The sequence below is a fragment of the Pelophylax lessonae genome, assembly GCF_965119305.1.
Source record: "Pelophylax lessonae genome assembly, chromosome: 9".
NCBI classification, from domain to species: domain Eukaryota; kingdom Metazoa; phylum Chordata; class Amphibia; order Anura; family Ranidae; genus Pelophylax; species Pelophylax lessonae.
In genome coordinates this window covers 244927654-244945041 of record NC_138776.1, presented here as the reverse complement: position 1 = coordinate 244945041, position 17388 = coordinate 244927654, and the positions used below count along the sequence as shown (strand labels likewise).

The 17388-nt window shown below is 43.5% G+C and overlaps 1 protein-coding gene across 1 annotated transcript in view; it reads right to left on the bottom strand.

The window, feature by feature from the left end:
* The window catches only part of LOC309564347 (uncharacterized protein), a 106516-nt gene that overhangs the window by 85130 nt on the left and 3998 nt on the right, over positions 1-17388 (bottom strand). The window contains exons 3-5 of the mRNA XM_082268973.1: positions 9050-9199; positions 7388-7540; positions 3787-3959 (exon numbers count right to left, since the gene is read on the bottom strand). Of these exons, the coding sequence (XP_082125099.1) occupies positions 3787-3959; positions 7388-7540; positions 9050-9199 (476 nt within the window). The remainder of the gene's footprint in view (positions 1-3786; positions 3960-7387; positions 7541-9049; positions 9200-17388) is intronic.

Here is a 17388-nt window from a genome sequence, read left to right as displayed (position 1 = left end):
CCATTCCCCTTCCCTTTCCCTTTCCCTTTCCCTTTCCCCTTCCCCTTCCCCTTCCCCCTCCCTTTCCCTTTCCCTCTCCTTCCCTAGTGGACCTGAAATTTACTTTGAATTTCTTATGCAGTGCAAGGGCCTGCCTGATTGCACACAGATTGCAAGTGTTTAGGTTTGACCTGATATTATATAGTTTTGGTAAACCTAAAGGAAATTGAATAATGTATGGCCAGCCTAAGCATATATTGATTGGTTTACGCAAAAGTTAACACCTCTACAAACTATGGGATATTTTTTGTTTCTTTTTTTTTATACAAGTAATGGCATCAATCAGTGACTTATAGCAGGACTGCGATATTGCGACAGACACCTAACTGACACTTTTGACTCTTTTTCGGGACTAGTGACACTAGAACAGTAATCAGTGCTAAAAATATGGATTGTCACTGTACTAATGACACTGGCAGGGAAGGGGTTAACATATAGGAGCAGGGCCATCTTTATTATTGATTGGACCATGGGCAAACATTTTCTTGGGCCCTCCCAAATCCACTTATCAACCATTCTCAGGCAGTTCAGGGCTCAAAGAGCAGCTGCTTTAGGCCCCACAACAATGACTGCCCCTGGGACAGCTGCCCCTTTTGCCCTGCCTTAAAGACTGCCCTGTCTAGGAGGGGATGAAAGGGTTAAATGTGTGCTGAGCTTAGTGTTTTACTACTATAGAGGAGGTGTTTTTACTAGTGGAAGACATGGATTGGTGTCCCTGCTTTACAGAAACAAAGAAAAAATGACCAAAAAAACGCCTGCAACAAAAACGCCCAGGTGTGTTGTTGCAGGTGTTTGTTTTGGGCATTTTTTGGGCGTCTTTGGAGGCAGGCATAACATCTGAAATTCAGTATAGGGGTATATATACACACATACATATATGTATTTATACACATACACACAATTAGGTGTGATAGGAGCGAAGTCCTATGCCTGCAAATAATTTCCTTAGCGCAGGCATAGGGTTCTGCTACTTTCACACCTATATATGTTTATATATACATACATGTGTGTGTGTATATACCCCTACACAGAAGTTCAGATGTCATGCCTGCCTCCAAAGACGTCCACAAAAAAGCCCAATAAACGCCTGCAACAAAAATGGCCGGTTGTGAAAATAGCGGAGCCACTATCCTGCTCTACTGCAATTCTAATACAAACAATCTTTTTTTTTCTGGTTCTGGACATGCTACAGAGCTGAAAATCCCAGGTAAACTTTTTAGACCCCCCAGACACTAAATCCAAAGAAATCTCTTTTTTTTTTTTTTTCAATAATTTTTTCAATAATTGGCTCTCTATCAAAAATGACAATTTTTAAGAACTTTTTTTTGTGTGATTAATAGTCCCTGGGGCATGACCCAGAACCCTAGGCACTTTTTAGGGGCATTTATTGGGTTTTAGGGCTTCAAAATTGTGTTTTTTGATTACCGAAGTTCGGGTCCCATTGATTTCAATAGGGTTCTGAAATCCGGGCCAAACTTTCGGAAAGTTCGGGTGTTCTGGTCGAACCAAACTTTTCAAAAGTTCAATCATCCCTAGTCCTTATATCACATAAAATAAAAAAACATAGTCCACAAAAAGATAGTCAATGGACTATAAAGGCGCATCTCAGAAATTAGAATATCATCACAAAGTTAATTTATTTCAGTAATTGAATTCAAAAAGGGAAACTCATATATTTTTTATATATATATATATATATATATATATATATATATATATATGTGTTACACATCATGGATTCTGTGCTTCTCCGCTCTTCTTGCAGACTCTGGGACCTTGATTTCCAAATGAAATGCAAAATTTTCCACAGTCAGTGATTATTTGGGGAGCCATGTCATCTACTGGTGTTGGTCCACTGTGTTTTATCAAATCTGAAGTCAGTGCAGCCTTCTACCAGGAAATTCTAGAGCACTTCATGCTTCCCTCTACTGACCAGCTTTATGGAGATGCTGATTTCATTTTACAGCAGGACTTGGCACCTGCCCATACTGCCAAAACTACCAATACCTGGTTTCATGATCTACCAATACCTGGTTTAATGATCATGGTATCACTGTGCTTGGTTGGTCAACAAACTCTCCTGACCTAAACCCCATAGAGAATCTATGGGATATTGTCAAGTGGAAGATGAGAGAAACCAGACCCAACAATGCTGATGAGCCGAAGGCCACTATCAAAGCAGCCTGGGCTTCCATAACACCTCAGCAGTGCCACAGCAGCTGATCGCCTCCATGTCATGCCGCATTGATGCAGTAATTCATGCAAAAGGAGCCCCGACCAAGTATTGACTGACTACTATACTGTACATGGACATACTTTTTAGTGAGCCAACATTTCTGTAATAAAAATCCTTTTTCTATTGGTCTTATGTATGTAGCACTGCCCCTAGGAAGCTGCTGAGATTGGATTCCCCTGGGTTACCCATAGCAACAGTCTGTAAAACGTATCACTTTAAGACTTGGCTCAGACAATGAACAGTCCAGGGGATGTTGTTTTTGTGTTTTATTTTAGAACTTGGATGGGAGAAGGGATGAGTGGGATACTCCAACTTGAACTATGCACAGTTTCTGAGGACAACTGACTGCAGTGTGTGCGGCAAGGCCGCTGCTTCACCTTGCCACTGAAGTGAAGTAGAAGATATGTTCCTGAATGAATTCTTCTTCAGGGTCCAAACTTGGCACCCCCTTTTTCACTTCCCATGCATGCTAGCCCCCTGCCCACTGACTCTCCACTGGAGTGGTCCCCTTACTGGGCAGACCCCTGGCAAGCTTCCCAGGTTTTTACGGACACTGTATTTCCCTGGGTTGCTCTGCCTTCAGCTCCACTTGTAAGTATCCTGGACCTCCTGGCTCAGCATCACACACTTGGTCCACTAGGCCAACTGTCTGTGACCACCTTCCTTGCTGACAGGAGGAGAGACGGACGTCATCCTCCTCCTTGGACCTGGCTTCCCGCCCAAAGACGCCCTGTCCCATGTGCCCGTGACTTTTATAGCCTATCCCAGGTTGCACCACTCTCTGTGCCAACCCACTGGGATAGTCATAAAAGCTTGTGTGTTACTGGCTGGGTTTCCTCCACTGTCCAACATGATCCCCTATTGGATACAGTGGGGACACTCCCTCAGACCAGATAAATCACACATGCAACAGGCAGAACTAGCAATCAGGCTCCCCTGATAAGCAGGCAGAACAAACTATGCTTTTACCTAGCACCTACCTAGGAGGGTGCTACATGTAATATTCAAATTTTCTGAGATATTGAATTTTGGATTTTCGCTAGATGTAAGCCCTATTCATCAAAATTAAAATAAATAAAATGCTTGAAATATATCACTCTGTGTGTAACACATCTATATAAAATGCATTAGTTTCAATTTTTAAATTGAATTGCTGAATATAATTAACTTTTTGATGATATTCTAATATTATGAGATGCACCTGTATACTTTTTTGATTCACAATAACAAGGGTTTAATCTAATACTATAGGGGATGGGGAAGTGTTCTGTAGTCCTGTCTTTGGATGACAACACAGCTCTTCCATAAATACAGTACAAAGTGTGGAGCGTTGTCACCCTGAGCCAGGCATGTTACTGGCAGGACCACCAGATAAAATAGAAAAAAATAACTTAAAATGGAAAACCAAAGCAGCCATCACATCTGAGAACTGGTGAGTCACAATTTATTACATTTGTGTTCTCATTTTTATATACACTTCATCCTACATAGTACAAGTGTACTGTCCATACCTGTCCAGCTAGGCCTGTGCTGTAAGCATTGCCGATGAGTCCATCTTTTTGTTGCCCCAAAATATAATTCAGCAGACCAGACAGGGTTTTCTTTACTTCTTTAAGTGTTTCTTTAGGAACATTTTTCATGTCAAGCACACAAACCAACCCCATCGCCACTACGGCTGCCGTGTCTATGAAGGAATTAGATTTGACATTAGATAAATGATACATTTTTACCATTTCCATCCGTACTGACTTCTGTTCTGTCCACCGGACTTCTATTCTGATTATGTTGCTTAAAATTAGGGATGATCGAACATTGGGTGTTCGAGGTTCGGCCGAATTTAGAACTTTTTGCCCAAAAAGTTCGGAATTCGGCAACCATAGCCGACCAAAATGCAATGGGACAGGAAATGGGCTTTAAAAGCCCGTGATTGGACCAGAACCATCAGCAAAAGCCAATTGAGGGGGCAGGAGAATGCTAGGAATGTGATTGGAGTGACTAGGGGGTCCATAGTCCAATCATTAGTGAATACGCCCCCAGTATATAAGATAGCCCCCGCCAAATTCCTAGCATTCTTATACGGGACATGAAAGAGAGTGGAATGCTGTTCTGTTCTAATGTGTTACAAGTGTCATTTAGCTATTTTTAGTGTGAGGAAAGGGATATCTAGTGTAGTTAGAGTGCTCCTTTTACACTTTAGTTAGCTTCAAAAATTTAGTTTCTGTAGGGAAAGTGTTAAGTGTAAGGGGACCGTAGTGTAGTGTAGGGTTAACTGACAGTGACTGCTATGGAAGGGTGACAAAACCCTTCCATAGCAGGGTGACCGCTATAGAGAAATGATAATTTCTCTGAGTTGCTTCGGCACAGGCATATGGCTTCTCACCAACCAAGCATTTTTTATGCTGCAGGGGTTGCCACTGCCAGTGCTTTTTTGAGGACATATTTGATGTCAGACATGACATCTGAACATGTGTATAGGGGGTATATATACACATATATGTCTGTATATATACCCCTAGACATATAGGTGTGATAGTAGCAGAAATATATGCTTGCGCTAATGAAATCATTTACAGTAATATATTTCTGCTACTATCACACCTATATAAGGCTAGGTGTGTATATACATATAAGTATGTGTGTATATACACCACTATACACAAGTTCAGATGTTTTGCCTGCCTCAAAAGAACCCAAAAAAATGCCAAAAAAACGCTAGCGTCAAAAAAACATGCCCAGGTGTGTTTTTGCTGGCATTTTTTGGGGTTTTTTGGAGGCAGGCAAAACATCAGAACTTGTGCACAGTACCACTATACACAAGTTCAGATGTTTTTCCTGACTGCAAAGAACCCAAAAAAAATGCCTGCTATTAAACCGGCAAGGTGTGAAAACCGAGAAGCCATACTCCTGTGCTGAAAGTGTTCTAATACAAACAATCTTTTTTTTATGGTTCTGGACATGCTACAGAGCTGAAACTTCACATGTACACTTTTTAGACCCCCAGATACAAAATCCAAAGTAAAAAATCCAAAAATCTCTCTTTTTTTTTAAATTTTTTCAATAATTGGCTTTTTTATCAAAAATGACAATTTTTAAGAACTTTTTTTGTGTGTTTAATAGTTAATGGGGCATGACCCAGAACCCTAGGCACTTTTTAGGGGCATTTATTGGGTTTTAGGGCTTAAAAATTGTGTTTTTTGATTACCGAAGTTCGGGTCCCATTGATTTCAATGGGGTTCTGAAATCCGTTAAGTATTGCAAGTAGTTTTTTTTTAAATTTTGCTACTCAAGTACTGAAAGTAAAAGTACCAGTACTTTTTTAACAAAAAATTTGCTACTCAAGTACTGAAAGTAAAAGTACAAGTACTGTGTTATGTAGTTATTAAAGAAAGAAGTCAAAAGTTTATTAAACTTAAAGTTAAATTTAAAGTTATTAAAAAAAGAAGTCAAAAGAAGTCAAAAGTCAAAAGTACACATGACATTATACACATTTTTTTTGAGCTTCATGAAACCTGTCATCTACTGTTCTGGCAGTGGTAATTTTTATAATAGTAACGAGTAACTATGCAGCACAAAAAAAAAATATCGGAGTAGAAGTATTGAAATCATCGAAAAAATGTAGTGAAGTAAAAGGGGAAGTAGGAGAAAAAAATTCTACTCTAGGAAAGTACAGATACCGCCTTTCGGTACTTAAGTACAGTAGTGAAGTAGTTCTACTTAGTTACTATACATCTCTGGAAGCAAATAATGCAGAGGTTAGTAGTAAGTAATACACAGAGAGCCGAGGACAGGAGCAAGTAGTGCAGAGTGCAGGGGGCAGGGTTTTTTTTCAGCTGGAACATGGTGGAACTCAGTTCCTCCACCTTTGGCTCAAGCTTTCTGCTCACCACTATCACTTGTAAACACAAAAGTCCTGCTTCTGTGTTTACAAGTGACAGCTTGTCTCCCAATCACTCCCACAGATCTGATCTCCTGAGCAGATCCTAGTGAGTGCAGGAAAAGGACAAGAGAGATGCAGGTTCACCGGGTGCAGTGTGGTCATGGGAGGGAAAAGGGCATCGTATGTTAGGCTGACTGTCACGTACCTGGAGATGGAGCCTGACGTGGAGAGGAAGGCGATCTTTTACACCTCCGGCCTAGTCCCCCTGATAATGCAACAGGAGGCACAGAAGCCTGGAGTGGCACGAGCGCCTAGAAGTTCAGGTGGTGAAGGCTGCAGATGTGAGGTCCGTGCGTACTTGGATGCAGGCTGGATCGTGACGCAGACAGCAGGTATTTGGCAGACTGACGGGTCACAGGCAGCAAATGCTTAGCAGGCTGGCAGATCACAGGCAGCAGAGAAGTCAGGTTCAGGCTGGAGTTGGCAACGGCAGACAGGCAGACAGCAGGATAAAGCGGAGACGTAGTCGAAGAGCAAGCCAGGGGTCGGTTCAGGCAGAGTTCAAGCGTGGTCAGACGGATCAGGACAGCAACAGAATAAAACACCAGGAACAGGAAACAGGAAGCAGGAAGCTGTAGACCATAAGGCAAGGTCCTAGTGCAGCAGAGGTATTTATATAGGCCATTTGGCGCCACTGGCGGGCGTGGAAAGTGAACAGGAATCCAAAGTCCATAGGTTTGGCTAAATAGACTTTCTCAGTTGGTTAACACTCTCCGTCTGCACATAACTATGTGCCTGTGCTTACGTCTTCTTCCCTGACACTGACCCTCTGTGATCTCCATTTTCCCTGGTGCCCGTATACCAACACCCCTGCTGGATGATCTCCCTGCAAGTGAGAGAGGTAAAGCCACCTACATTGTGTGGGTGGTACTAGAGCTGGCTGGGTGCTTCAGCTTAATAGGGGCATCAACAGTAGGACATGTACAAGATGGCAAAGCTTTTAAGGAGGGGGGAAGAAGATGGAGCAGTGGAAGGGGGGGGGGGTTGTGTGTGTGTGTGGGGAGTTGGGGTCACAATCTCAGCAAGAGCTTGGTGCTTCAAGCAAGAGCCTGGGCCTTTTATTGGCATAATTGATAGAATTGTGTGAAATACATTGATGTTAGTTGACTATTATTATTTACAGGGTGTGTTTGATATTGCATAAATCTGGCCGTAGGTCCAGTTCATATACTCACCCACAGTACCACACACCTCTGGCGTAGTGTGATTGGCTACGATGCGTGCTGCTGAAATAGCGTAAGGGCTGGACACAGTGCAGAGACCGATAAGGTCAAGACCTACTTGGTACCAGGTGGTTATTACGGATGCGTTTTGAGATGACCCATTTTCTGTAATAAGAATCAGTGATTATTCATTCACTCTAATAAACTCATAATTAATCCCACAAGAGAAAAAAAAAAACTTGACATCTAATTAGTTACATATCATATCTTTAAAAAATGGTGCAAAATATGAAAACCTTCTAGATAATTTCTTGTGTTTTTCTCAACAGCGTGAAAAAAAAAAAAAAACAATATTTTCCACTTTCTGCTATATAACAGTTACGTCGTTTCGCGGGACAGAGCCGACTTGCTGCAGTATATGTACTGCTGGCGGTCGGCAAGAGGTTAACTGACAATTGTGCGCTTGTGCGATGCTGTTCCCTAAATAAAATGTATGTCCTTTTTTTCCCCCACAAATCGAGTTTTCTTTTGGTAAAAAATTCAAAAAATCTAATTTCCTCATTAATTTAGGCCAATTTGTACATATTTTTGGTAAAAAAAAAATTCCAATAGGTGTATATTGATTGGTTTGCGCAAAAGTTATTGTGTCTACAAAGTTATAACTTATAACTTACATATTTTTAGGGCATTTTTATTTATTTATTTTTTACTAGTAATGGTGGCGATCGGCGATTTTTAGCGGGACTGCGACATTGCGGCGGACAAATCTGACACCTAACTGACACTTTTGACACTTTTGGGGGGACTGGTGACATTATTACAGTGATCAATGCTAAAAATACGCACTGTTACTGTAATAATGACCCTGGCAGGGAAGGGGTTAACATCAGGGGGGCGGTTAAATGTGTCCTTACGGGGTGCTTGCTAACTGTGTGGGGGAGGTGCGCTGACTGGGGGGAAGGCAGATATCCGTGTTCCTGCTCAGGAACACAAGATCTCTATCTTCTCCCCTGTCAGAATGGCGATCTGCCTTGTTTACATTCTGCCTCTCTCAGGAATGATTGCAGGTGGCCGGCGGACATCAGGTCCACCGGACCCGCTGGTTGGCTCCCCCTTTGTCCAATCAGCACGCGATCGTGCTTACGGAGATGGGGGTGTGCCCCCTAGTGGCTATTGCACGAAATGACGTACAGGTATGTGATTTAATGCAATAGAGCCAACCTGCTGCAGTAAATGTACGTTAGGCGGTCGGCAAGTGGTTTAATAACAAAAAACCCCAGTGGTGATCAAAGACCACCAAAAGAAAGCTCTATTTGTATGAAAAAATTATATAACTTTCATTTATGTACAGTGTTGCATGACCAGGGAATTGCCAGGTAAAGTAGCGCAGTGCTGAATAGCAAAAAATGCCCTGGTTATGAAGGGGGTAAAAACCTTGCGGAGGTCAAGTGGTAAAAAGAGGAAAATATCTAAAGGACTTCAGAGCTCCAGCTACTGGCTTGACAGAAGACTAATAATATTCATATGCAGTATTTTATATTTACCTGACAAACTAGTATAAGAATTCTATTTTTTTCTAAACATGACTAATAAATTATATACAAAAATAGCTATACATTATATATTAACAATATTAAGCTTTCTTTTTGACAAGAGCATGTTTTTATAACTTACCAAAAGCACGCAGCTCCTCACGAGTCTTTTTCTCCAGAAGCTGGACAAGGTCAATGCTTCCTTTTTGGACAGAGATGTTGCTGGGATCAACACACGAAGAACGAAGAGCCAGAACATAAAGGGCCACTTTCCCCGAGGTGAAGGATACATCTACACAGAGAAAGAGAGAAGGCCCAAATGAATCACCCTGAGGACAACCAACCAAAGATTAGACAGCTGGCCAAGTGACCAGAAGAATACGAAGGATGAGATCCCATCTCCAACTATACCAGTCATCATTTTCTCCAGATGGGTAAAAAGGACAACAAACAAATTCTGTTAGTTTTAGGAAGCTTCCCATTGGGTAGATTCACCCTATCTGTCATAGTGACAATTTTCACTTGGGCTGAAAGAGATGGTAACATTTTACCGTTATCACAAGAACAGAAAGATAAGGGAATTCATTTAATAGGAACATTTGTTGCAGTGAGGGGATGTACACTATATTACCAAAAGTATTGGAACGCCTGCCTTTACACGCACATGAACATTAATGGCATCCCAGTCTTAGTTTGTAGGGTTCAATATTGAGTTGGCCCACCCTTTGCAGCTATAACAGCTTCAACTCTTCTGGGAAGGCTGTCCACAAGGTTTAGGAGTGTGTCTATGGGAATGTTTTCCCAATGGAAGATTTCCCCTGACTCTGCCTGAAAAACGCCTGAAACAAAAACGCCCAGGTGTGAAAGGAGGGTAACACCATCCCTGCGCTACTGAAATTCTAAGAAAAATAATCTGTTTTTTTTTTTCTGGTTCTGGACATGCTACAGAGCTGAAACTTCACAGGTACACCTTTTAGACCCCCCAGACACTAAATCCAAAGAAATCTCATTTTTGTTTTTCAATAATTTTTTCAATAATTGGCTCTCTATCAAAAACGACAATTTTTAAGAACTTTTTTTTGCCTGATTCATAGTCCCTGGGGCATGACCCAGAACCCTAGGCACTTTTTAGGGGCATTTGTTGGGTTTTAGGGCTTCAAAATGGTGTTTTTTTATTACCGAAGTTCAGGTCCCATTGATTTCAATGGGGTTCTGGAATCCGAACCGAACTTTCGGGAAATTCGGGTGTTCTGGTCGAACCAAACTTTTCAAAAGTTCGATCATCCCTACTGGCTGAATGGCTAAGCTGTAATGGAAAATGAATATGATGCAGCAAGCTTATAATGCAGAAACTAGGAAACAATAATTTACAATTAAGAGATATGGCAGGTCTTAGAGGCAGACCATGGCCCACCCTGGGCTTCATTGACAAGTGTTAGGTAAAGGGTAGGTGAAAAGCTGAACAGAGGCATATGATTGTTAAATAGGCATATGGTTGGACAATTTCATGCTATAAACTTTGTGGGAGCAGTTTGGGGATGGCCCTTTCCTGTTCTGACATGACTGCTCACCAGTGCACAAAGCAAGATCCATAAAGACATGGATGAGCAAGTTTGGGGTGAAGGAACTTGACTGGCCTGCACAAAGTCCTGACCTCAACCCGATAGAACATCTTTGAGATGAATGAATGTGGAGACTGCGAGCCAGGCCTTCTTGTCCAACATCAGTGCCTGACCTCACAAATGCACTTCTGGAAGAATGGTCAAACATTCCCATAGACTAGTGTTTCTCAACTCTGGTCCTCAGGGCACACTAACAGGCCAGGTTTGCAAGAAAACTGAAATACATCCCAGGTGATATAATTTTCTGCTCAGGGATTGCAGTATTCTAGTCTGCATCTCCCCAAGGTAATACTTAAAGTCTGGCCTGTTAGTGTGCCCTGAGGACTGGAGTTGGGAAACACTGCCATAGACACACTCCTACACTACCTCTGCAGTAAGGCACTCACTGCAACTACTGCACTGCAGTCAGTGCAAAACTGCTAGAAAAAGAGCAAGGCAACAGCTACACATGTCACAGTGAATTGGACTGGAGTCAGTGGAGGACTACCTCTGCAGTATGCCACTCACTGCAACAACTGCAGTCAGTGCAATACTGCTAGAAAAAAAAGCAAGGCAACAGCTACACAGTGGATTGGACTGGAGTCAATGGAGGACTACCTGAATATGGCACTCACTGCAACTACTGCAGTTCAGTCAGTGCCAAACTGCTAGAAAAATAGCTAGGCAACAACAACAGCTACACAATAAATACACATACACAGTGGATTGGACTGGAGTCAGTGGAGGACTACCTTTGCAGTATGCCACTCACTGCAACTACTGCAGTGTGCAGTCAGTGCAAAACTGCTAGAAAAAGAGCAAGGCAACAGCTACACATGTCACAGTGGATTGGGCTGGAGTCAATGGAGGACTACCTGAGTATGGCACTCACTGCAACTACTGCAGTCAGTGCAATACTGCTAGAAAAAGAGCAAGGCAACAGCTACACACAATCACATGTCACAGTGGATTGGACTGGAGTCAGTGGAGGACTACCTCTGCACAGTATGGCACTCACTGCAACCAGTGCAATACTGCTAGAAAAAAAGCAAGGCAACAGCTAGACAGTGGATTGGACTGTAGTCAGTGGACTACCGCTGCAGTAGGGCACTCACTCACTGCAATAATTTTAAATCACTACTGCACTACTGCAGTAGTGATTTAAAATTATTGCAGCAGTGAGTGGAGTTCTACTGCAGCAGTAGTCCACTGGCACTGACTCCAATCCACCGTCTACTATGACTAGTTTTTTTCTAGCAGTTATGCACTAACCGCAGCGCAGTCAGTGCAAAACTGCTAGAAAAAAATAAATAGACACAAGCTAGACAGTGGATTGGACAGACTCAGTGGACTGGTGGACAAACACTACTACTACACTTTAAAATCAATATACCAAGTTAAGTAGAACAATATTATAGTGCAGAAAGCATAACATTTCAGCATGTTCACCAATTAAAACGGCTTCTTTTCTTTTCATAAATTGTTGCCACTTCACTAAAAACACGCTCACTTGGTACTGAGGAAGGAGGAGCAGAAAGATATCTTCTAGCATGAGAAGCAAGTCTTTTGTAGCGTGCCTCATTTTCTTTCCACCACTGAAGAGGATCACTTCTTCTGTCAATTACTGGTTCTTTCAAATAGAGATGAAGTTCATCATTCAGGCTCATTATTGCTGATTCTGATGAATCCTCCGTATGAGGTCCCAATAAAACGCTGAACATTGCATCTATTTGACCATGATGAATTTTCCCTTCTGTCCATTGTCTTTTGGGACATTTTTCTCCTGCATCCTGCTCTTTCACATCAGAAACCTTCTCTTCTTGTCCTTGACTTTTCTTTTCATCAAGAGGAGCCTCCTGCACCTTCTAATAAAAGGAAATGACCAGCGCTATGGACTAAAGTGCATATGAGGGGGGAAGGGGAAAGGTATTGTGAATAGAAGGTGTAAGCTGCCACCAATCAACCCTTGGATACAAGGGTAAAAGTGCAAAAAAAATGTGATAATTGGTCTCGGCGCTACCTTATAGTATAAAGTAAAACCACACAAATATCAGAGTGTCACCAATGTATAGTGAATGAACTCCTAGATGAAATAAATAATTACATAACCAATGTGTTTAATGAAAATACAAAATGAAAACAACCAATACGGTGATAGGTGTACAAAATAACCATATACAATAATAGTGAACATAAGGGAAAAAGAGAGAGGGGGATTTAACCCACTAACCACAAGTGTGTTTATCAGGTATAGAATTTCCTGATATATGTGCCCCACATGTGATATAAAAAATGATAAATAAATATAAATACTTGCTGCTGAGTGAAAATTATAATTGTCCACTAGGTGGCGTTTCCATTAAGGGCTCATGCAGCAGTATATGGTAAAAAAAGTGAATGAGTGCTGCTAAAAAGATGTGTAAAAAAACCACTAGGTGGCGTTTTACAATACAACCTGTGCAGCAATATGGATGGGGGTCTCTTCTCCGTGACGAAGGAGCAGCTCCGAGCCGGCACTTGTGCCCTAAATGCTCACACAGAGAGAAGGCCCCATAATGAGTAGTTAATCCATACAATATGTAAAGAAAGCGCAGTACACTCACTGGTAGGTTTGCGATGATCGGGATCAGAATGCAGTCGGTGCACGCCGGGATGCTTCCGCGTTCCACGGCCGACAACCGGAAGTGACGTAGTACGTAGCAAGACTCCGCCCTACGCGTTTCGTCAGAGGGACGTCAACTGGAGTCTTGCTACGTACTACGTCACTTCCGGTTGTCGGCCGTGGAACGCGGAAGCATCCCGGCGCGCACCGACTGCATTCTGATCCCGATCATCGCAAACCTACCAGTGAGTGTACTGCGCTTTCTTTACATATTGTATGGATTAACTACTCATTATGGGGCCTTCTCTCTGTGTGAGCATTTAGGGCACAAGTGCCGGCTCGGAGCTGCTCCTTCGTCACGGAGAAGAGACCCCCATCCATATTGCTGCACAGGTTGTATTGTAAAACGCCACCTAGTGGTTTTTTTACACATCTTTTTAGCAGCACTCATTCACTTTTTTTACCATATACTGCTGCATGAGCCCTTAATGGAAACGCCACCTAGTGGACAATTATAATTTTCACTCAGCAGCAAGTATTTATATTTATTTATCATTTTTTATATCACATGTGGGGCACATATATCAGGAAATTCTATACCTGATAAACACACTTGTGGTTAGTGGGTTTACTCCCCCTCTCTCTTTTTCCCTTATGTTCACTATTATTGTATATGGTTATTTTGTACACCTATCACCGTATTGGTTGTTTTCATTTTGTATTTTCATTAAACACATTGGTTATGTAATTATTTATTTCATCTAGGAGTTCATTCACTATACATTGGTGACACTCTGATATTTGTGTGGTTTTACTCCATACTATAAGGTAGCGCCGAGACCAATTATCACATTTTTTTTGCATTTTTTCCTGCACCTTCTGTTGAATATCTTCTGTCAGCCATTGCTTTGCCTTGGCCAATACATCATCAGAAGAGAAAGGATGGTTTTTGTATCGAGGATCCAAAAGACATGCAAGCACAACATTTTTATTCTCCTCATGCTTCTCAAACCTTTTGGCGAGGCTGTCCCTCATGGCCTGCCTACATGCTTTGATGCCACGTGTGTTGGGTCCTTCATTCTGTTGAAGAAGCATCTTCAGGACTCACACATGGGATCACAGCGGAAACAGATGAGTCATAATGACTCACCTCCAGTGTCCCTTCCTCAATGGGTACGAGTGTCTCTATAATGTTGCCTACTATGTCCCACTGATCTGCAGTAGGAAAAGAATGTCCTCCAAGTCCATATTCATCAGAATATATAGTGAGAGCTCGCTTCTGCTCCAGCATCCTTTGTAACATGTGTAGCGTTGAGTTCCATCGTGTTGGAACAGCCTGTATCAGGTTATTTTTGGGTAGGTCAAGGTCTTCCTGAATGCACCTCAGTCGCTGCTTGTCAAGAACAGAATGGTGTAAATGGCCTGCACAATTCTTCAGCATGGTAACTAATAATGTCCAGCAAAGCCTTCTGGTTTGACAGACCATCATTTACCACCAGTTGGAGGGTGTGTGCCATGCAACTGAGGCCTGACACTTCAGCAAGTCTCATACCTTTAACCATGTTCACTCCACTGTCTTGCAGCACAAGCATCACTCTGTCTTTTTTGATTCCCCATTCTTCTAGCATGCCTAGAAACATTTCTCTAATGTACTCCCCAGTGTGGGATCCTTGCATCACTTTTGTATTCAACACCACATACCTTCTTGTCCATCCGCTGTCAATGAAGTGGCATGTAAGACTCATTAGTGATTCTTTTTGTCCTGACCAGCAGTCCATCGTGAATGAGAGTGAGTTGCCAGCATTCTCTGGTTGCAGCATAGTCTTTACTTTGTCAACGACCTTTTGGTGAATCTTTTGCAGCATTTCATTTCAATAACATTTGTCATTCTTCAGTGTGTACCTTGGCTCAACTATGGACATCAACCGCTTAAATCAGACATTATTGTAAATGGCTGGTTATCAGTGACCATCATCTCTGTGATTACTCTGTCCAGCAGTTGGGATCTTCCATCAGATTTTAGCCACCTGTTTTTTTTCTGAAACATATCTGTTATTGTTGCCTGGGATAGGGATGATTCACCTTGTGATTCATTTTGTTTTTTCTGTGCTGCATTATACAATTCAACATGAACTCTTTGATAGGTCCAAAGATTAGATGTATTTTTGGTTTTTGCAGTTATTGATCCCATGCTCACATTGTTTTTGCAAGTGTTGCACAGTGCTGCTGATTTTCCTGGAGATGGAAAAGAGAAATAGTCCCAGACCACACTTTTAATTTTTCTATCTCCATCCATCTCTATTGAAAGAAGAAAGAGTCAGACACTAATATAGGCTTAAACAAAATGGCTGGCTGGCACCCTGTGGTGGGTGGCTGTCTGGCTGGCTGGCACCCTGTGGTGGGTGGCTGTCTGGCTGGCTGGCACCCTGTGGTGGGTGGCTGTCTGGCTGGCTGGCACCCTGTGGCGGGTGGGTGGCTGGCTGGCACCCTGTGGTGGGTGGCTGTCTGGCTGGCACCCTGTGGTGGGCAGCTGTCTGGCTGGCACCCTGTGGTGGGTGGTTGTCTGGCTGGCACCCTGTGGTGGGTGGCTGTCTGGCTGGCACCCTGTGGTGGGTGGCTGGCTGGCAACCTGTGGTGGGTGGCTGTCTGGCTAGCACCCTGTGGTGGGTGGCTGTCTGGCTGGCACCCTGTGGTGCGTGGTTGTCTGGCTGGCACCCTGTGGTGGGTGGATGTCTGGCTGGCACCCTGTGGTGGGTGGCTGTCTGACTGGCTGGCACCCTGTGGTGGGTGGCTTTCTGGCTGACTGGCACCCTGTTTTGGGTGGCTGTCTGGCTGGCACCCTGTGGTGGGTGGCTGGCTGGCATCCTGTAGTGGGTGGCTGGCTGGCACCCTGTGGTGAGTAGCTGGCTGGCACCCTGTGGTGGGTGGCTATCTGGCTGGCAGCCTGTGGTGGGTGGCTGGCTGGCACCCTGTGGTGGGTAGTTATCTGGCTGGCACCTTGTGGTGGGTGGCTGGCTGACTGGCACCCTGTGGTGGGTGGCTGGCTGGCACCCTGTGGTGGTGGGTGTCTGGCTGGCACCCTGTGGTGGGTGGCTGGCACCCTGTGGTAGGTGGCTGGCACCCTGTGGTGGATGGCCGGATGGCTGGCTGGCAGTGGCACCCTGTGGTGGGTGGCTGGCACCACTTTGATGGCTGGCTGGCTGGCACCCTTTCGTGGCTGGCTGGCACCGGGTGGGTGGGTGGCTGGCTTGGCTGTCATCAACCTTTGGTGGCTGGCTGGCACCATTTGGTGGCTGGCTGGCTGGCACCCTTTTTTAGCTGGCTGGCTGGCTGGCACCCTGTGTTGTGGCGGGCCTGGCATGTACAGGCCCAGGGCCTGTGGCTGGCTAGCTTGTAGTTGTACAGTCAGGACTCAGGACTCAGGCAGGGCCTGTGGTTGGGTGGCTGGCTGGCTAGCTGGGTGTGTGGGACTGGGTTGCTGGCTGGCACCTGGAAGCTGTGGGTGGTGGGTGGCCGCGGCGGCTGTGTTACAGAACAGATACAGAACATGTGTCAGACTGTTGGTCACTGTTATCGCTTATCACTCACAGAACAGATACAGAACATGTGTCAGACTGTTGGTCACTGTTCACTCACTAGATGTAGAAGAACTCACTGTCCCGACCGACCGCCTGTGCAGCATGCAGACTCCAGTGTGGCCACGGCGGGAAAAAGACACTGTAATGAGGCTGAAGGAGGCGGCCTAAGAGCTGCCAAGTGGTGCAACATATGCGATGACGTCACGGAAATATCGGTAAATCCAAAGGCTGATTCCGATATTTCGGGGAAAGTGCATATCGGCCCCCGATATATCAGTGTTGGCGATAATCGGTCGATCTCTACTGGAGATATCTTAAAATACCTGTGTACCAACGCTCCCCATCCAACCTGATGGAGCTTAGGAGGTCCTGCAAAAAAGAATGGGAGAAACTGTCCAAAAATAGATGTACCAAGCTTGTAGCATCATACTCAAAAAGACTTGAGGATATAATTGGTGCCAGAGGTGCTTCAACAAAGTTTTGAGCAAAGGCTGTGATACTTATGTACATGGGATTTTTTTCATTTTTTATTTTTAATAAATTTGCAAATATTTCAAACAAACTTCTTTCACATTGTCATTATGGGATATTGTTTGTAGAATTTTGAGGAAAATAATGAATTTAATTTACATTCTGATTAAATATAGACCTAATGGGAATACAATTTGTAAAATATATCCAAAAACAAATATATTTATAC